Raw genomic sequence first — 21619 nt, forward strand, 5'->3', positions numbered from 1 at the left:
CTGATGCAGGAATCCACCAACTGTAAGCCAAAGTGGAACGCTTAACCAACTGAGCCACCCAGGCGCCCCAAAGTATATGATATTTGTAATTTTTAATGCCTGTGAAATATTTAACTGACTGAATTCTTTTAATTTGCTTAACAATTCCTATATCACTCGACATTTCTCTTGAAAGGCAGAGTGATTCAGTAAAGAGAATGAAATCTTTTAAAACAGAAACATCCTAGGTTTGAAATCCTGGGTGAACTTCTTACTACCTAAGTGACCTTGGGCATGTTATTTAACTTTTCTGAAACTGTTAGTTTAACTGTTTTAAAGAAGGTAGTGTTCCAATAGGGATTATGCTCTTATTCTGCATTTACAGTTGATTTATAGAAAGTTCCTACCAAAATTTGGATACTCCATAAAAACCATATTTTTAATATTTGGTAATCATAAATATGTAATGTTAAATATCTTTTACACATAAATCAGATTTAATCTTTTGTGTTATTTCCTTAAGATAAAGTCTCATTAATGGGAATAGTTGGGGCAAAGATTATGAATACTTTTATGGCATCTAGAAACACATCTCAAACTGCTTTTCAAAAGATTACCTTCAATTACAAAGCTACTAGCAATGGATTGCATCATACATTGCATTAGATTCACCTCACAATCACCAGAGGTATATTATTATGGGAAATCCTTGGGTTTGTTTTAATTTTTTTTACTGTGGAGTTTGAACATTTTCCCTTTTTGAAAAGCAAGAGTTGCCTGTAGGAGCAACAGTTCAGGGCCACGTGGGATGTGGAAAGCTCACGCGGACTACGTCTCCCAAGGTGCCCCGCGGGCGCGCCGACAGGAAGTGGCTGGAGCATCTCCCGCCTCCACGCCGAGGCGAAGAGGTTCTATCCGGGGCCTTGGCGCTTCTCTTTCCTTTCGCGCCGGTTGCCGCTGCGGAGCGCGGCAGGTCCATGTGCGCAGTGAGCGGCGCTATTCCTGGCCCTGTAGCACCCGAGCTCCGGGTTTGACCGAGTCCGCGCTGCGATGGACCCCAACACCATTATCGAGGCCCTGCGGGGCACCATGGACCCAGCCCTGCGTGAGGCCGCGGAGCGCCAGCTCAATGAAGTAAGGACGCCGGGCGGGCGGTGGACTGTGGCAGGCCGAGCCCTCCGGGCCTGGCCAGAAGCGCGGACGGCGTCGCTGAGGGGCCCAACTGGAGGGGTGGGGCGGGAACCTAACTGCGAGTGCCGCGCCGGGGCGCCTCAGACTGCTGTGGTGGTGGCGGCGGCTAAGGCAGCCTTTGCGTCGGATCCTGAGCTGGGCCTCTGGCTGCGGTCAAGGCATGAGGAGCCGGCTGAGGCGAGGCGGGCGTGACGGGCTGGACACATGGCTGGCTCGGGTGGCCGGCCGCCTTCTGGCTCATACCCAGCTCGTTCCTCGCGCCCAGGAGGGGGCGAAACTCGCTGAAAGGTTTTTCAGACGTTTCCGGGAGCAGTCTCGCTGGCGTCGGGTTTGGAGGGGCTCCTGGGAATGCAGAAGCTGATCCTTTGGGTGCTGCGCCTGTCATCCTGTCACTTAAGTGGGCTGATCGGTGATCGGCACAACTTTCTCCTCTGCGACTGAGCTGTTAGGGAAAGCTTTCAGAGGCAAGCCCCCGCCTCTTTGGCAGGGCGAGGGTAGTGCTGGATACCAGTCTGATTCACTGCTCTTTTACTCTAATAATGCCTCAGTCGGGGAGGCAGGACAATGTAGTAGAAAGTCAGGTGAAGTACACCCTTCTAGGTAGAGCTGAACCACTAATTTTCTTGACTGACCTTGGGCAAGTCGCTTAACCGTTTAATGCTGAGTATCTCCCATTCATAACATCAGGCCACAGGGTTGCCGTGACGGTCAAGTGAGACAATGTAAGGCCGAGTGCCTTGAAATGTGCCAAGCTCCATATCAACTCGCTCATGACTGGTTCCTTTTTTCTTCCTTATTTTGGAGGGACCACCCTTTGGAAAACAGCTTTAATATGTGGGCATACTATTGTACTACCTTAAGTTTCATTATTTCTAAATCAATGCAAGTTTTTATATTTTAGTGAGTATTTTAAAGGCTTCTTAAAAGGACCCCTGTAATTCCTATGCCAGTTAATAATTGTCTTTTGGTATACTACTGAGTGCAAGCTTTAGTGAAGTTCAGTGTACATTTATTTTTAAACGGAAAAAGAAGTCCCTTTTTAAAGTAGAAATTCAGTTATTTTATGCTCCTCTTAACTGGTAAGTAACTCATTTAAAAACATTACTTATTATTGACTTTGCAGAAGCCACAGGAGTATTCCTAACAGGACATCATCAGTGTACAATGCTATGTCAGAGATCTCTGCCCTCAAGGAACTTGTGTTTTAAGAAGACCACCCAGAGAGTTTAGACAAATTAAGTGTAAAATTATTTCAAAATAAAAAAGTTAAATTTTTTTTTTAATATTTATTTTGAGAGAGAGAGAGAGAGCAAGCATGTGAGCAGGGGAAGGGCAGAGAAAGAGGGAGCCAGCACAGAGGAAGCCACACGTATGGTGAGATCATGACCTGAGCGGAAATCAATAGTTGGTTGCTTAACTGACTGAGCCACCCAAGCACCCCTAAAAAAATTAAGTCTTACGTATATAAATGAGACCATCATTAGATCATACCAAGAGTGATGCTCAAGTTGGTTTTTTTTTTTTTTTAAGATGTTTTTAAGTATTCTCTCCACTCAAGGTGGTCCTTCAACCCACAACCCTGAGATCAAGAGTCCCGTACTTCACCCACTGAGCCAGTCATGCCCCAGTGCTCAAATTTTTAGGCTCAAAGTCACCTTGGGAGGAGCTTAGATTTCTTTTGGATATAAAATAATGCACTGAAACAAATTCCCATATTGAACCATTATGAAACTATGGAGGTAGTTATGGATCACTTTTTATTTTGATTTATTTTTGTGTTAGACACAGGTTAAGATTAACATTTTGTTTATGAAGTATTAATACATGTGTAAGTTTAGGCACTCTAAAAGTTCAGTCACAGTGATTTCTACTATGACTTTATTATCCTGCCAAAACATGCTGTGTGTAATTATTAATTTTTAAAATTACTATTTGAAAAAAAAAGTTGATTCCCTAATAGAAAAATTTGAAAATCATTCATCCTTCAAGCAGTTATTAAATGTCTGGTTATATATGCTGACATTTTGTAATTGAGACCTAGGATAAATATTTCACAATCTGATTTTTGGAAGATGAATAATCAAAATAGTATTCATAACATTTTTTACTTAACTGTTAAGCTTCTGTTAGAGTTTTGGAATACTTTGGAGTAGTGAACACTGCTTTTCTGTGAAAGAAAATTTGGTGTCTAGCCTGTATTTCTGTAATTGTTAGCTGTTTACATTTTGCAAATTTCTTTCAATTATCACACCTCGATTTTTTAGTAAGTTTCCTAAGGTAACTTTTCTTTTAATTAGAATATTCTCATCTCTAGTCTTCATTCCACTTTAATGAAGTGTTCCCATTTGAATACTTTCTTGCTTTGACTTTTTTTGTGGCAGAACCTTAATTTAGGAAATAGATTCCAGATAAGTCTTGAAGAAGCTTGACTGTAGCAAGAATGAGGAAGTAACATTTTATTTCCATCAGGCTCTTCTTGATTTTGGATAAGACAGGATGAAGCAATCATTCCATACTGGTTTTTGTTTTTTTTTTCAGCAAGTTATATTTTGGTTCATTTTCGTTAAAAGAAAAAGATTGACATTTGAGTGAATCTTTTCAGCTAAGTGAAGTAATCACGAACTGTAAAAATTGTAAATGTTATCAAAGTATTAATAGTGCAGATAAAACAAAAACAAAGTGCTCTTGCCTCGCAGTGATTACACTTAACTGTTTCATCTGTGTGGAACCTCTTTTACTCAGTTATCTCTCATACTTGTTTTCTTACTTCCCTCTATCATTGTTCAACTGTCTCCATATCACTAAGGAGTTCCCCTGGCTGTGACACCCCAGACACACTATACCTCCCTTAGTTTATTTTTCTCTGTAACACTGGTTTGTCATACATATTTTACTTATTCTCGCCAGTATAATTTTCAAGTTTCATGAGGTGAGGAATTTTTGTCTTTTGTCACTGCACTTCTTTGATTTGTTAGTGTTAGGCTTTACTGACTTTATTATGACAGATAACAAACAGTAAGACTTTAGCTGTTATACCATCTCTCATTAGAGAATTTTTTAGAGTATTTATATGTTTTTTATATTTCATATAGATAAAATTAAGAAATTTACATGAGACTGCTGGAGACCACAGTAAGGAGACTTTTTTGGCAGATAATTTCAAGACACATTTTAGTATTTACCACTGATTTACACTGTAGCATGGCACGAATTTTGATCCTTTTTTTTTTTCATTGCTGTTATAATTTTGGACTACATTATCATGTCTCAATTTGAAATTTCTTCATGTAACAAACTTTGCCTCAAAGTCTGGAGAAAAACATTAAAAAGTACAAGCATTCTTGGAAATATAATTGAAAACCTCCTTAGTTATTTGATTTTTTTTTTAAACGATGAAGCATTTTGCACTAATTGGAGGATCTTAGGAAAGGTATTTAACTTCTAAGCATCATTTTCCTTATGTACAAAATAAAAGTAGTAATGGTGTGTATATCATTGTGTCATGTGAGTTGATGCATGTAAAAAATTCAGCAAAGTGCTTGGAACCTGCTAAGTTCTCTCCAGGTTATTTGAACCACTGCATCAGTGCCAATTGATTAACCACTCTACCACACTATACATTTTATTTCTTGTCTCAGTCTAACTATAGTAGTTTCATATTTTAGTGGAAAATGGAGAAAGAATACAAGTACGTATTTGGACACTGAGATTGTTAGTAGATAGCATTATTGTATCATGAAAATTGGCACAATTATAAGCACAGTGCCTGACACTCAGTGGACTCTCAGTAAATATTTTGTTGTATGCATGGAGAAATAAGAACTTGAATAATAGCCAGAAATGTCTTTTAATCTTTAAAGTAGATTTGTGTACAGGAAACTCATTTGACATGTAAATTATATACTTTGAGATTGACTTCTATAGATCTAGAAGTACAGTTCTAAAAAATTTTAGGAAATTAAAATATATGACATTTGGTATTTATTCATTCAACATTAATTATTTGTTATGTTTCCAGAGACTCCTACTTCCTACTCTTGCTCTCACTCAGAAAAACTTGTTTCTTCCTTTATAAGATAAAGTTAAGACATTTGTGAAGGTTTTTGGCAGATTATTATAATAGACAAAGTCTCTGCCGTTCTTCCTGCTTTAGCTGCCAGTGTTCTTCAGTGGAAACCTTTCCATACAAACCTTTGCTCATGCTACTCATTCCTCCTATTAAGCTCTTATAACCTAAAAATGAAAGTTTTCCTGTTCACACATCTCATCAATACCATCTTAAATGCCATCTTTTCCTACTCTGACCTTCTGTGGTACTTTGTAAACTCAAAACTCACCTTTTTAATACCTAGTTGTATATATTCTTAAATTTTAACTATTTTAATTTTATTTGAACTAGATGGTTGCTGTCTTTTCTACTCTAAAAGTGCATTGACTTTGAACTTAATCTCCAATGAGAATAAAATCTGTAGATGAAGATTTTTTTTTTTTTTAAATCTTCGGAGTATTAGCTGAGCATAGACGTTCAACAAATAATTGCTTCTGTTATTTTTAAAATATTTGGAAGAGGGCCACCTGAATGGCTTAGTCGGTTAAGCATCCGATTTTTCGTTTCAGGTCAGGTCATGATTGCATGGTTGTGGGATCCAGCCTTCCTTGGGCTCTGCACTGACAGGGTGGAGCCTGCTCAGGAATCTCTCTCTCTACCCCTCTCCTGCTGTCTGTCCGTCTGTCACGTGTGCGCGTGCTCTCTCTCTCTCTCTCTCTCTCTCTCTCTCTCTCTGTCAAAATAAATAAACTGTAAAAATATTTGAGGGGCGCCTGTGTGGCTCAGTTGGTTGTGTTAGACTTTGGCTCAGGTTATGAGTTCCAGCCCCACATTGGGGCTCTGTGTTGCCAGTGCTGAGCCTGTTTTGGATTCTCTCTCTCCTGCTCTCTGGCCTCCCCCTCATGCTTTCTTTCAAAATAAATAAACTTAAAAAAAATTTGAGTGACTATCATGTGGCAAATCTATCTTTAATGCTGGAGATCTGATACCATACATAAGACAAAGTCCTCACTCTCATGAAGTTTACATTTGAACTTAAGTTTTAAATGTAATGTCAGGAAAATTTTTTTGAAACGTGTATTTAGGATGACAGCTTCCAGTCTGGTGTATTTAATAGCAAATGTCTTTGTGGTAGGTACTGAGTTAAGTAGATGGAAAGATTCTTGATTCCTACCTTTCTGGAGTTTCATAGTCAACACGGCCCTCATAACACATGTGGTTGGACTTACAGTAGAGCTATGTGTAAGTTTTGGATAAAGATACTTTTAAATCTGACTTTGGCTAAGGCAGATAGAATCTAAGTATCAGTATCCCTTCCCCTCTTACACTTGCAGCAAGAAAAATTGCCATAAGTAGAATTAGAAAGCTTACCTAGGAGCATTTTAAACCTTCAATTCCTAAGCTTAATGTACTATAAAATGGTCATGTGATAGACATCCTGTTTCTCACATTTGTTATGTGAAAAAGTAAGTGGACTTAGCTTTGATATGTTTCTTGATATTTTGTGTTTATCTTTTAAATACATAAACTACCTGAGTCACTTCTAGGGTTTTCACAGATGATTACAATTACTAGTGTAAGTGATAAATTTTTATTTATAAATGGTGAATTTGATTGTTTAATTAAAGGACTTTTGAAATGTTCAATTAATGAAAATCTTAGATCTGGAAAAGTGCAAAATGATGGCATGTTTATAGGACAATTTGGCATGTCTAGAAATTCAGCAAAATACTTATGAGAATAAAATATGTGTTTTTGGAAGACAGAGTTGTCTGTACTCTGAGCAGGTAAAATTCCTTAATTAGGAATATCTCTAAGTAGATACTCTTCTGAATTTGGGAGAGGGAAAGTCTCTGGATACTTTGGCTGTTAGATAGGAAGTTATTCAGTGACACAGCCTGTTAAAGATCTGAAAGAAAGATATTGCCATATTAACGTTTATAAGAAAAATTTCTTTTTCAGATAGAGTAGATGCATATATTATTTTACTTATTGTTTGCTTCTATCAGTGGCACATTAATGGTACTTGATTTAAAGTGGTTTTTTTTTTTCTTTTGGTTATAAGTCCTTTATAATTTTTTTAAAACTCCTTAGTGGGAAAGCATTTATGTATTACCGCTATTTAATGAAAGGCTGGAAGACTTAGTGAAGAGCCTCAGACTGGTCCTGATTCTATCACTATGATGATGTAACCTCACTATGCCTAATATTTCAGGTAGATAAAATCAGGATATTTGTCAGATTCTCTAGTAAAACAGAAAAGTTAGAAATCCCTTTGCTCTTGAAATTATCTGGCTGTATTCATTTATGTATTCTGATGTCACAGTGCCCTTATGCCCATCTTTTTCCTTATAAATAGTGTTAAGTACAGTAGCTAATTGAAGGTCTTTCAGATTGCATTCCACTGGAGAGAAATAATAAAAAGTTACCTCTTAAAGAGTTAGCTTTAAAAGATATTGACATTAGGTAATTACATTGGAAAATGTAGGTCTAGAGGGGAAACTGATATTGGAGAAAACATGGCTTAAATTTTAAGTTGGGTTTGAGGAGCTGGTAAATATCAGAGGGAAAATGTGTAGCAGGCAATAGGGAATGTGGAATTGAAGGTTAGGAGAGAAAGCAACAATGGAAAGGAGACTTTTCTTGGTGAATTGAGAGGGAGGGAGTGTCATCTGGAGGTGTAGGGTGGACTGGAGGGCTTCACTTTTGGCCATTGCTATTTTTGGAACTTTGAGAAACAGAAAAAAGGAGACTGGATAATTGTATATAAAAGGAGGAAGCCAAGAAAAGGAGTTTTAAGTAAGAAGGTTGGTTGTGGGGAATTTCGTTTCCTTTTTACTTCAATGATTAGTTTTTCTACAAGTCAACACGAATTACTTATGTATTAAGTAAAAAGCTATTAGAAAAAGAAAGGGTTGTTATTTTTAAATGAGGGAGGTTAAAGCAAAATTTAGACTTTTTTGATGGAAAAAGCGTTTAAAATATTGGTAACCTTACAGAAAACAATTTTCTGAATACAGAGTTAGTGAGTAGAAAGCTAGTAAGGGGGTGGGGATAAGATTGTAGGTTAAAGGGTCTGGCGAAATTTGTTTATGTGGGTATGTGTAATCATTTTTTCCTTTTGTAAAGTTAGACTTACTTGGGGAGGTGGGGGAAGCTGCCCCTAGAGTAGAAGTTTTTCAGGCCTATTATTACCTGTTATAATAATAGCTTTCCACCTGTGATGTTTTATATTCATTTATCCTAGAATTAAATCCTTGATACTGCTTCAAGACCTTATTATCTTCCTTATCAGGTTGTATAAAAATTTCAAAAAAAGTTCACATTTAATTAGATCTTGATGTCACAATTTATTCATTTTCATCTTTCATTATTGTCTTTCATTCTCCTAATAATCTCTTGAACATAACCCATACTTCTTTTCTTTTTAAAAATCCCACCCCCCCATCTCATCTCTATGGGTTTAAGTCCTTTTGGACCTAACTCAAAATTTTACGTCGAAATAGAATTAATACCCCAACCTACCTTATAGTGATCTTTTATCTCTGTAGTGTCTGACACATCGTAAGTACCAATAGGTGGAGTGGAGTTAAAGGAAATGGAATTCAGGTTGTGGCTTTTGAAAAATTTTGATGAAATGGGTTTAAGGGTGAATGTTGAATTGTCTGGGTTGATGACAATGAGAAGGTAAGAAGTTGTCTTGAAAGGTAATTTTGTGTTGTGGTTAGCAGCTTTTAAACTTTAGTATTAGCCATTGTAGCTCTACCTAATGATGTATGATGACCCATTTGTTGCTTCAGTCCTTCTGGTTCTCTGATTGCTGGAAACGAGAAGCTTGAAGAAGGGCCTATAATTAGTGTCAGCATCTCTAACTCATACTCTAAAAGATTTATTGTAGCATCTTGAGGCCCATATCAATGTTTGCCAAACTGTTGAGAGTGATAACATAATTACTCAGATTTTATTTTTTTTTTTTTTTAAGTTTATTTTGAGAGAGAGAGAGAGAGAACGCGCGCGCATACGCATACCCAAGCGGGGGAGGGAGAATTCCAGGCTGGCTCAATATCAGCTCAGTGTGCAATTTGGGGCTCAAACTCAACAAACTGTGAGATTGTGACCTGAGCTGAAGTCAAATGCTTAACCAATTGAACCACCCATGTACCCCAATTACTCAGATTTTAAAAGGTTTTTGTGATGAAGAATGAGGCTAGTGATTAAAAGGAGGTTTTCCTGTTTGAACAGTTAAAGTGTATCTTTATTTGATCTCTGTTTTACAGTTGTACCAATCCATGGTCTTTTTTTCCTTCATTTTTAAACTTTATTGAGGTATAATTTACATGCCATAAAATATAACTGTTTTAGGTGAAACTCAGTGATTTTTATTTTTAGTAGATTTAGCAAGTTGTACAACTGTCACCACAATCTAGTTTTGGAATATTTTTGTTTTCTCAGTAAACTCCCTCCTTCCAGTTTAATCTTGTATCCCAGGTCTAGGTAATTGCTAATCTACTTTTGCTCTGGATTTTCTTGAGAATGTCATGTCTGATATTTAGTATTAATTTATGTCTATTTGTTACCTTCTTTGGGAGGATACAAGGCATTAGGGATTTCAGCTGGATGGAAATTTGTATGGGGGCAGGTATATAAATATAAATGTCCCAGGTTGAGTTTGCTTGTGCTGTTTCTGCTGTCAGAAACATCCTTTTTTTTTCTTACCACGTGGTCTAGCTCAGTTGTCTGAAAGGAACACTTTTTTTCCTCACTTGCACTTTTGAGATATGTGCTTGTGTTTCTGAAGGCAAAGTAACTTAAAGAGTAATAAAATAAGCATTTATTTTCATGATTCAGTTTTTTTTATAACTTGAATTCAACCACTTAAAGTATCCAATTCAGTTGTTTTTAGTATATTCAGAATTATGCAACCATCACCACAAACTTTAGAACATTTTCATCACCCCAAAAAGAAACTCTGTGCCTGTTAGCAATCACTCTCCATCTCCCTCTCTGCCCCCTGCCAACTCCCTGTCCTGGAGTATTGGCATCTTTCACACTATATATATATATATTTTTTTTTTAATTTTTTTTTTTAACGTTTATTGATTTTTGAGACAGAGAGAGACAGAGCATGAACAGGGATGGGCCAGAGAGAGAGAGGGAGACATAGACTATGAAACAGGCTCCAGGCTCTGAGCTGTCAGCACAGAGCCTGATGCGGGGCTCGAACCCACGAACTGCGAGATCATGACCTGAGCCGAAGTCGGATGCTTAACCGACTGAGCTACCCAGGCGCCCCTCACACAATATATTTTTAAGGTTCACATATGTTGTAGCATGTATCAGTACTTCATTTTTTTTACTACCAAATATTTAATCATTATGTATGGATAAGCCACATTTTGCTTGTCTATTCATCAGTTGGTAGACATGGGTTGTTTCCACTTGAGGGCATTATAAATAATGCTGCTGTTAATGTTCAGGTAAAGGTAGTCTTGCCTTTTTTGTTGTTTTGGTTTTTTTTAGAGAGAGAGAGAAAGGGAGAGTGGGTGCGTGGGTGAAGGGCAGAGGGAAAGAGAAAATCTTAAGCAAGGCATGGAGCCAGATCCCATGACACTAGGATCATGACCTGAGCTGCAATCAAGAATCGGACACTTAACCGACTGAGCCGTCCAGGTTCCCCCAGTTCTTTTTTAGAAAACCAGAAACAAATATGACAACTTAAGGAGTCTTTAACTTTTTTGTACTGTTAATGAAAGTGACCAGGGTCCATAGTATAAACTGGAAAATAGAAAATGTGTGAAGAATAGCTTCTTTATAATCCTACCACCCAAGATACAACTATAGTAGCATTTTGGATATATTTCATTATTTTCTGTGTATGTTGCACTGGAATTTCATATAAGTGTATTAAATAATCCTATAGTTTGTATACTACTTTTATCATATGTTCAAAGCTATTGATTTTTAACTTTGTATTTAAATGTAACATGCAAACAGAATAGTCATAAATGTACAGTTGATTAATTTTCACAAACTGAACACACTATGTAAAATAGCCATATTCAGAAATAAAACATTATTAGCCCCTTGTAAACCACTTTCCAGGCTGTTAATTTTTACTGATTTCATTTGTGTGTAGCCACTTAGTAGAACATCTCTACTGGGAAATTATTACTGAATTGGGGAAATAGACATTACCGAGGATATGGTTTTTGAGCTGTTGGTGCCAGTGTAGGTTAAGAATGCTAGTTGGGAAAAATGGGAAGGCAAATACAAACATCCAAAATATTTTAGGAGGTAGGTTATTAAATTTTTCTTTTAGTTCATAGTTGGTGAGTGATGGGAAATAAGGCTGGGACCAACTTCCAGGTGGGTAGCCTTTTGTGCCAAACAGTGGAATAAAGTACTGAGAATATTTATTTGCAGAAATTTAAAACCTGTTTTTTTGTTTGTAGGCACACAAGTCTCTGAATTTTGTTTCAACACTGCTTCAGATTACTATGTCGGAACAACTGGATTTACCTGTGAGACAGGCAGGCAAGTTACTAAATTATTTTCTTGGGTTTATGTAAGTCATTTATTTAAAAGGTTCATAGTTGAATAGCAGAGGTATGTTGGGATGGCCCTTCATTGATTTTCTTCCCTGAAACTTGGTTTGCCCTCTTGTGTTTACTACAAACAGCTAGTGCCTTGATATTTGGTGGCAGAAAAGAATGTGATATTTCCTTGAATTAAAAGAGAAGCTAAAAAGAGAAATTGATAAGGTTTATTAAAAGATTGTTTATTCCCTGTTTATTTGCCCAGTGGATGATTCTAAGATACAAACCTCTTTGTTTATCAGTTGTTCCTTTAATTTTTGCCTTTATTGTTTAAATCATTTAAAAAAATACTACAGTAGCCCTCACTTACCCATGCTGGATACATTTTAAGACTCTCAGTAATTGCCTAAAACTGCATAGTACCAAATGCTATATATACTACATTTATTTTTATACATACATGCTTATTGATAAAGTTTAATTTGTACATTAGGTGAGTAAGAGATTAGTTACAGTAACTAATAAAAATTAGAGCAATTATAACAATATACTGTAATAAGAGGTATGTGAATGTGGTCTCTCTCAAAATACCTTCTTTTCCTGTACTTACCCTTGTGATGGTGTGAGAAGATAAAATGCCTGTGCAATGAGATGTGGTGTGGTAGATGATGTAGGCATTTTGACATGATGCTAGGCTACTGTTGGCCTTCTGGTAATACGTCAGAAAAGATCATCTCATCTGCTTCCTGACTGTGGGTGACCGCGGATAACTGAAACCACAGAAAGTGAAACTGCAGAAGTGGGGGGGGACTACTGTATTTCTTAGTTCCAGTTTCAACAAGATATTGAGCAATTCTCTCAGTACCAAATAGTGTGTGAAAATGTGGTACACTATTTCTGATATTAGCTGTTAGTATGCAAAATAATGGAATTCCCATCTTTAGGGTCCTGTTACTTAATTTATTTGCAGATGTATTAATTTTGTTATAGGAAATATAAAATACTAATAATTGCACCATTCTAGGAAAACCAGTTATATTCTGGTATTATTTCTTGCTGTTCTTTTTCCCTACATCAATTTCGTTAAAATTTTTTTGCTTCATTTAATGTATAGTAATCATTTCCCTTTTCTTCACATAGTGTTAGTTTTAAAACTTATATTTCAGTGGCTACATAATTTACCATAATGTGCCATAGGCAGTGAACCATTTCTCAATTGTTAGCATTTAATCTTAGATTTGTTTCATTAACAATTGTATTCCCAGTACTTAAAATACTGCCTGATACACCAAAAGTAATTAAAAAATAAATGAATGCCTATAAGTTTATTATTTTTTACAATATTGGTATATAAGTTGCACAATAATAGAATATTTTTTATGTTTATAAAATATAGTGATTTCACTGGACCCTGGTCAGATGTAAATCTTTATTTTAACTGTCCTTTCTCTTTTACCAGTGAAGTTGGCATTTTCCCATTTGGTTATTCTTTTAAATAAGAATCTTTGGCTTTAAAATATGAAATTTTTACTTAAGATGTTGAAAGTGGCATTTAGGGGCCTTAATATTTTGAGACATGATTATGTGCATTAACAAAATTAAATTGTGCTAGAAAGTTGTTTAGTATGTACAAAACCAGAAGCAGCCAAACTGTGGAATTAGTAAAAATTTTAAAATATAATAACTACTTTAAAAGTTGCATACTTATAATAATTGAATGATCCTGGGGCACCTGGGTGGTTCAGTCACTTAAGCATCCGACTCTTGATTTTGGCTCAGGTCATGATGTCATGGTCCTTGAGTTCGAGTCCCATGTTGGGCTACACACTGACAGTACAGAACCTGCTTGGGATTCTCTCTCTCTCTCTGCCCCTTCTCCATGTGCACGTTCTCCTTCTCTCTCAAAATAAATAAACTTAAAAAAAAAAAAAATTGAATGCTACTCTTTAGTATAGGGCATATGGTGATAGCAGCTGCTAGATGATAGAAATAAATACTCAGAGGCTCTATGCAGAAGACATAAGAGTGTATCAAGTCTTAATTTTAATCTTTGTTCTGTTTTGGAAGAATCAAAATTCTGGAAATAGTAGTAATCTAAAATATGTTACATATACTGAGTCTGTGGGTTTTTTTTTAATTATTTATTATTATTATGTTTTTGAGTAGGGGAGAGGCAGAGAGAGAGGGAAAGAGGATCCCAAGCAGGCTCCACACTCAGCATGGAGCCCTAACTGGGGCTCAGTCTCATGATCTTGAGATCACAACCAAAATCCAGAGTCAGATGCATAACTGACTGAATCACCCAGGCTCCCTGAGTCAGTGTTCTTTATTGTAGATGTAGTTTGTCTTAAAACTTTTGTTGAAGGGTATTTTAATGTGTAGTATTAATCTCTTTCGCAATACTAAGGGTATTTTAATGTGTAGTCTTAATCTCTTTTGCAATACTTTTAAGGCGGGATATTATTTTAATTCCCAAGATAAACAAAGTAGAATGTAAAAATCATAGATGTATTAGTTATCCTTATTCAAATAGGTGTAAAACTCCAGGTAAGTGTTAATTACTAATTAGAGAAGAGCTGGTATTTTTTAGAATTTAGTAATTGATTAATTTTGAATAATTTCCCTTTCCTGTACATCTTATGCATTTGTGATTGAAGGTTCTCTCATGGGAAGGGGAGGACTGGATTAAAAGCACTGTTAGCAATCTAGTTCATGTTAACTAGCAATGTTCAAGATAGCAGTGTGATTGGTAACACAAAATAGGTAATCTGTAATTTTGAACATAGCAAATTCTCCCATAAAATAAAATGAATTTGAAGTAGTACAATTGCATATTAATGAAATACTTAAATTTGTAGACTAGAGATTTTTATACTATAATTTTTCTATGATAAAAATAACAGCCTTTGTACGTCTTAGTTTGGGCTGCTGTAACAGAATACCATAGACTACATGACAAGTTTATTCCTCACAATTCTAGAAGCTGAATAGTCTTAAGATCAAGAAGCCAGCAGATTTGGTGTCTGATGAGAACCCACTTTCTGGTTCTTAGAACCTCACATGGTGGAAGGGGAAGAACCTCTAGGGTTTCTCTTTTAAAGGCATTAATCACCTACAAAAGGCCTCACCCCTAATGCTGTCATTTAGGGGGTTAGGATTTTGACATAAACTTGAGGGGGGCCACAAACATTCAGTCTATAGTAGTGTTACTAATTGTAGAAGCTATATTGGTATGTGTATGTGGTTTTATCTTTAGAGGCTTCGTTTAGAAAATTGATAAGGTGAAATTAAATAGCTTTCCGACAGAAAACAGGATAAAAAATATTAGGAATAAATGTGATGTAAAAAGTCTTTAGCAGTTTTGTTTTTATAGTGTGTTTATTTGCAGAGTTCTCTAAGGCTATATGTTTAATAATAACTTTATGGATCATAACAGTAGCTAAGAATTAAACTTGTATTTTGATTATCAACTTTTAAAATAATAGAAGGCAGTATTTTGTTTTTAAAAAAGGATAGCTTTACTGACAGTGGTTGGTCCGAAAGAAATAAATTGAGGTGTGGACACTTATAGGGGTATTCACAATGCTTTCACAGTAAATACTGTTGTCAAATTTATCTACACTTTAGGTGTTATCTATTTGAAAAATATGATAACACAGTATTGGCCTGATCGGGAAACAGCACCAGGAGATATATCTCCTTATACTATTCCAGAAGAAGATCGACATTGTATTCGAGAAAATATTGTAGAAGCTATTATCCACTCTCCTGAGCTCATCAGGTATATGTATATTTTTAAAACTTACCCATTGTTGCAGGTATATAATTTGTGGAGTTTGGGAGGGGGTCTTTCCAGAACATAAAAACCTGTCTTTTTTTTAATTTTTTTTAATTTTTAATTTGAGAGAGAGAGCGCACAAGCAGGGAAGAGGGGCAGAGGGGGAGATAGAGAATCTCAAGCCCCTGCTTTGGGCTTGATCTCACATAACTATAAGATCATGACCTAAGCTGAAATCAAGAGTCAGGTGCTTAACTGACTGAGCCACCCAGGCGCCCCTAAAAACCTGTCATTTTTATAGCAGTAAACTTAACAAATGCTGTTACAGGCAAATTTCTTTTTATTTAATTTTCTTACTGTGATTTTTACACTTATAAAACCTAAAGGTTTTAAACTTCCTGTAAAACTTGTGAAACATAGTGTGATCAGGTGGACACAGGTAAAAGAAAACTTTAGAATGCTGTCATATACGTTATATTTTATAGTCTTGGTTGTTGGTTTTTTTTATTTTTTTATTTTTTAAGTTTATTTATTTTGAGAGAGACAGAGACATGTAAGTGAGGGAGGGGCAGAGAGATGGGGAGAGAAAAATCCCAAGCCGGCTCCATGCTGCCAGCATAGAGCCCAATGTGGAGCTCAAACTCACGAAACCGCCAGATCATGACCCAAGCTGAAACCAAGAGTCGAATGCTTAACTGACTGAGCAACCCAGGTGCCCCATATTTTATAGTCTTGATATTTAAAAGCTCTTATTTTTATATGATTCTGCAGAATTTTTAATGAGAATAACTATGTTCTAAATGAAACTCGTCAGTTGATGATAGGGGTGAAAAATAAAAAAATAAAATCACCTGTATTAAAAAAACTTTTTTGAGGGGGCTCCTGGGTGGCTTGGTCGGTTGGGCAGCTGGCTTTTGGCTCAGGTCATGATCTTGCAGCTCGTGAGTGTGAGCCCCACGTCTGGCTCTGTACTGACAGCTCGGAGCCTGGAGCCTGCTTTGGATTCTGTCTCTCCCTCTGTCTCTACCCCTTCCCTGCTTGCACTCTGTCTCTCTCCGTGTCAAAGGTAAATAGACATTAAAAAATTTTTTTAAATTTTTTTATTTTTGAGACAGAGGCAGGGGAGAAAACAAGGGAGGGGGCAGAGAGAGGGGGAGCCACAGAATCCAAAGCAGGCTTCAGGCTCTGAGCTATTAGCACAGAGCCTGATGTGGAGCTTAAACCCACAAACCACAGATCATGACCTGGACTGAAGTCAGACGCTTAACCGACTGAACCACCCAGGGGCCCCCAAATCACCTTGTAACATTTGTTGGGTTTCTTTTAAATCAGTAGGAACAGGTAGATTTTGCTCAGTGGCTTACTTTTGTCTAAACAGCAATTTTCTTGGAGCAGAATTTTATCTAGGTAGCATTTCTTTCTCTTTATTGTTTATTTTTGACTTTCAGGGTACAGCTTACTACATGCATTCACCATATCATCAAACACGATTATCCAAGCCGCTGGACTGCCATTGTGGACAAAATTGGCTTTTATCTTCAGTCTGATAACAGTGCTTGTTGGCTAGGAATTCTTCTTTGCCTTTATCAGCTTGTGAAAAATTATGAGTAAGTGTCTCTCAATTCCTACAGAGATTTGAGAAGTAGGAAAAGCTTGGAAATTTTAAGGTAGTCTGTTTGAACATCTAAAATTACATTTGGTATATAAATATTAGTGAATTATATGTTGATTTTAATTCAGTATTTTCTTTTTGAAATAGCATTCTTATTTTAATTCTACAATTGCTTCTGTTGATTCAGCTAAGAAACTCCTTGTGCCCTTTTTCTTGCTATGTTTCCCTATTCAAAAACTGAGTTATCTTTAATTCCTCAATATGGGCTCATCAATTTGTGCTGATTAAAGGCCTAAACTAAACATGAGCTTTTTTAAAATGTGAAGGGTAGCAGAGTACTTTGAGCATTAGAGCTCTTTATTTAACTTCTGGCTTTCTGTGAATTTTTTATCTTAATTTGGGGTCTTGATAAGATCCTTTAAGAAAGATATGTTGAAATTTCATATGATCATTTGTAATCATTGTATTTTGAGGGATCCTGTTTCAGTGTTTGCATATTTGAACAAATTATAGTTCATATAAGTAAGTAGTATCAGTAAGACACATTTTAGGTTAAGGGATCATTTTAGATTTGGGGTTAGGGATGAGAAAAAATACATAACCTTGGAAGTTGAGGCATAGCACTAAAGGTGGTAAGCCAAATGTTGAAGGGATTATCTCCAAGTGTATAGTGAAAGTAATGAAATTTGTAGGCACTTAAAAGTTTTGATACTAGAAAATTATGAGGAAGGCATGAGGAACACTTAACACCATGATGGTGGCTTTATTTCCAGTCCTAACAGCTACACAGATGCCATTGTGAGCCCTCTAATTCTGGGGCTTGTAGTTAGCCTCCAATATAAATACCCTTTTTGGGTCCCAGCTCAAAGTAGCTGATGAACTGCTGCTTTTCTTCTGAGCAGGAGAGAAATATACCATTTACAGCATTGGTACTGGTGTTTTCTTGTGTTCCCACCAGCTACCCATCTTCCTGCTAAGGAATGTTCCAGCTGTTGCTCCAACCTCTGTCAGAGTGCCAGTTGTTGTAGTTCTGGTAAGTGAGTGATTAAAATGAGAGAGAATAACAATAATCTGTTACTGTCATTGAGGAGGTTCAAGTCTCTCCTGTCCTATAATCTTAGCAGGAGAGAGTGTGACAGGGATTTTTTTTTTAATGGGAGACATAGGAGGCTGCTACAGTATTGGAATTCCAGTTCATTTTCCGCCAGTGTTGATTGTGGAGCACAAGGTGTTCACAAGGGATCTGTGTGGACTGAAGCAGTTCTAAGAAAATTCATGGAGAAATTGGAAGTTGTGGTGGTCTTCAGGAGCATAGATCCTCAGGAAATGCTTGTCAGTTGAAGGAGCACAGAAGGAGCATTTGAAGAGGAAAGCATGTCACACCATACGGAGTAGTATGAACAAAGAAAGGTACAGAGGTGGAAATGAGATACTGTCTTTAGTGGGTAGTGAGGAGACCACTAAATGGTATGGATAATTTCTGTTGAGAGGTGGGGGATAATTTTGGTCTGGTAATTGGGACCATGTTAAAGAGAGTTTTGAATGCCATGATGGAGAATTTGGATGTGATTCTTTTAGATGCTGATATACCATTGAAGATTTTTTTTGTTTGTTTTTTAAGAGAAAAGTGATGGACTAGTACTTAGGATTTCTGTGAGCCTGGCTCACCAGATTGTCACATTGTAGCCTTGTGGTAGTCCGCTTTTATTAGTGTCATATTTTCATGCTTTCAGGAACTTTTCAGGTCTTACGGGATAGTGATTTGTTTCCTATCATAATTATTTTCACATACCAGTTAGTTTAGATTAGCAACTAATACCATCTAACTTCTAGTCCTCTCCTTGATATTGAGAGGGAGGTAGGAAAGAAGAATGTGTAATATGAAATGGGCAGTCAAACCCTCTTAATGTGAGTGATCATCTGGGTTGGATAAGTGGAGAGAAGCACCTAATATAGTTCTACCTTTATTGTTAAAAGGAAATTTTTTTTTTTAAGGAAATATTTTCTATAATTACTGTAGTTTATATAATCAGATTGGAGAGTGCAAATGGCTTCCTTTCATAAACTATTGTGGTTTTTTTGACTCAACTGTGCAGATAATGTTTTAAAATGTATGCTACATGTAATGTCTTAGCACATTAAAATAGTACTTAAAATAATGTCAGTTTATCGTTTAATAGTCTCTGTTGTTATTAGTGAGAACATTTGTCTTGGTGTTTTTTAATTGTGAGCAATTTACTTTGGTTCTAATTTCATCCAGTAGGGGAAAAGAATCTGGCTTTTTTACCTTTACCTTTTAAAAATGTGCTCAAATATTCAATTCTTAAATACATTTTCTTCCTTCAGGAAGGCTACCAGTAGATAAAACTGGAGTCTGGTAGGGAACACCAATTTAAAGTGGTTTAGATTAATCTGAAAAGATAAATTGTGTCTTTTAGAATAAAGACTTAACAACTAGTCTGTATTTTGCAGAGCTTTTCTTCCTATTCCTTAATGAAGCTGGGGTATCTTTCCTATATTTCTAATCCATTAAGTTATTTAAATTTTTTTTCATTGAAGCATATTTGACAACTTTTTAAAGTTGAAGTATAGTTTAATTTTTTAAAAAACCAACAGACCTTTTTAAATAATACTGTTAAAAGGCCGAGAAATCTCTATGCAGAAATTTCTCACTTAGGTCAGCAATTCTTTACCCACATCCTTGAACAAATGTGATTCCAAATTCAAGATTTTTTGGATTTTAGAAAGGTAGCAAGGTTCACATAATACATGTTAAACACTCCTTTTGAAATTGAACCATCACTCAGTAGTCAAACACATTCTTGTTTTTTTCAAACACATTATTATATCTGCTATGAAATGTGTGAATATCCACTCTAGATGGGATAAGTGAAGGTCATAAATAGCCTGTTGAGGTCAGGTTTTGTTGCCAGATAGGTTACAAAAGACCTTCCTGTTTATAGTACTTTTAGAAGTAGAATATTTTCTGCCTTATAGATGCCATTTCTGCCTTAATGGTCTTGGTATGTAAATAACAAGGATGGTAATATACAATTGATTTTATGTCAGCTGCTAATATTTAAAAGTCAAGTCATTGTAGCTCCTCATTTGTATCAGTATTCACAAATAGAGATTGAATAGTGACATGGTTAAGAGGACAGACCTTTGATCTTGACTGATGAGGTTTATACCTCAATGAGTATACAGAGAAGGATACTTCTTTGTGCCCCAGTTTCCTCAAACCATGGAAGTAAGGATGCTAATGGAGCCTTGAAGATTATCGGCTTCATAATGAATGTTCAGAAAATTTTAAATATTTTATTATTATTTCAGAATTTTCTTAAGTTGCTTTTGCTTGTGATTTGGTTCCATAGTTGGTTTTTCTTTCTAGGAATCTAAAGTTGCTTAGGAAGTATTTGTTTATATATTTATGTGAACAAACAAGCAGTTTAATTTTGTAACTCATACATATAAATAAAATTGTGAAATAAATTCTTACAGAATTAGTTTGTATTCCTACCCAAAGGTACAAGAAACCAGAGGAACGGAGTCCACTGGTAGCAGCAATGCAGCATTTTCTGCCAGTTCTAAAGGACCGTTTTATCCAGCTTCTTTCTGATCAGTCTGATCAGTCTGTCCTTATCCAGAAACAAATTTTCAAGATCTTCTATGCTCTTGTTCAGGTAATTTTTATAAAACCATTTTTATATGTAATAAGTCTGTCTTTGCTACATTAAAAGATAAAGAATTTCCATGTGTTAATTTCATGTGAAAATCTGGATCAAATAGATCTCTTGCTAGTCAAATATAAATCGCCAAAATTGTAAGTACATTAAAAGTCTTACCAAGCACACTTCCCTAAATACACAAACAACTCCAATAAATCTTAAATTATAACTGGTCAATCTTAAGCTCCCTTAAACCATCTAACACTATTTACAAAATCAGTAAAAAATTTTTATGCCTTTCACCTTAAGCATTCACAAAGTCTGAAAATCAATTACTGAAATTACAGTTTATATCTAGCATGAACCTGATATGCCAAATGTACCTAGATTGTCCAAGTAATTACGAAACCTATTCCTAAGCTTAACACAAAAATGCTAGTACTTTTGATTTACTTGACTGGCACACAATAATGGGCTTCATCATTTTTACATATTCTAAGTCTGCGATAAAAGATATCCACTAAGAAAGTGATTGTATGTATATTCTCAGTGGGATGTAATTATTTATATGAAACTGTTTTTGATCAGTATTAAAAGTCTGGTTCTTTTTGTGCCATGTAGCCAAAGAAGGATTCATCTCATCTACTAGGACCTTTGGTTCAATTCATGCCCTTGCTTAACTTTTAAAATATCATTTAAATAGAACTGTGACTTCCCCAAAGATTGTAACTGACTCTATTGTTTGGTTGGATTTTGCATTTCTTTGCTAAATCTGTAGATTTAATAGATTTAGACAATCTCTTATCT

The 21619-nt window shown here is 36.0% G+C and overlaps 1 protein-coding gene across 1 annotated transcript in view; it reads left to right on the forward strand.

The window, feature by feature from the left end:
- Window positions 1-847: 847 nt before the first annotated feature.
- Window positions 848-21619, forward strand: part of IPO7 (importin 7) — a 46899-nt gene continuing 26127 nt past the window's right edge. The window contains exons 1-5 of the mRNA XM_043580616.1: window positions 848-1113; window positions 11671-11752; window positions 15382-15535; window positions 16981-17139; window positions 20671-20827. Of these exons, the coding sequence (XP_043436551.1) occupies window positions 1030-1113; window positions 11671-11752; window positions 15382-15535; window positions 16981-17139; window positions 20671-20827 (636 nt within the window). The 5' untranslated portion in view covers window positions 848-1029. The remainder of the gene's footprint in view (window positions 1114-11670; window positions 11753-15381; window positions 15536-16980; window positions 17140-20670; window positions 20828-21619) is intronic.

Source organism: Prionailurus bengalensis, chromosome D1, assembly GCF_016509475.1.
Source record: "Prionailurus bengalensis isolate Pbe53 chromosome D1, Fcat_Pben_1.1_paternal_pri, whole genome shotgun sequence".
Lineage (NCBI taxonomy): Eukaryota > Metazoa > Chordata > Mammalia > Carnivora > Felidae > Prionailurus > Prionailurus bengalensis.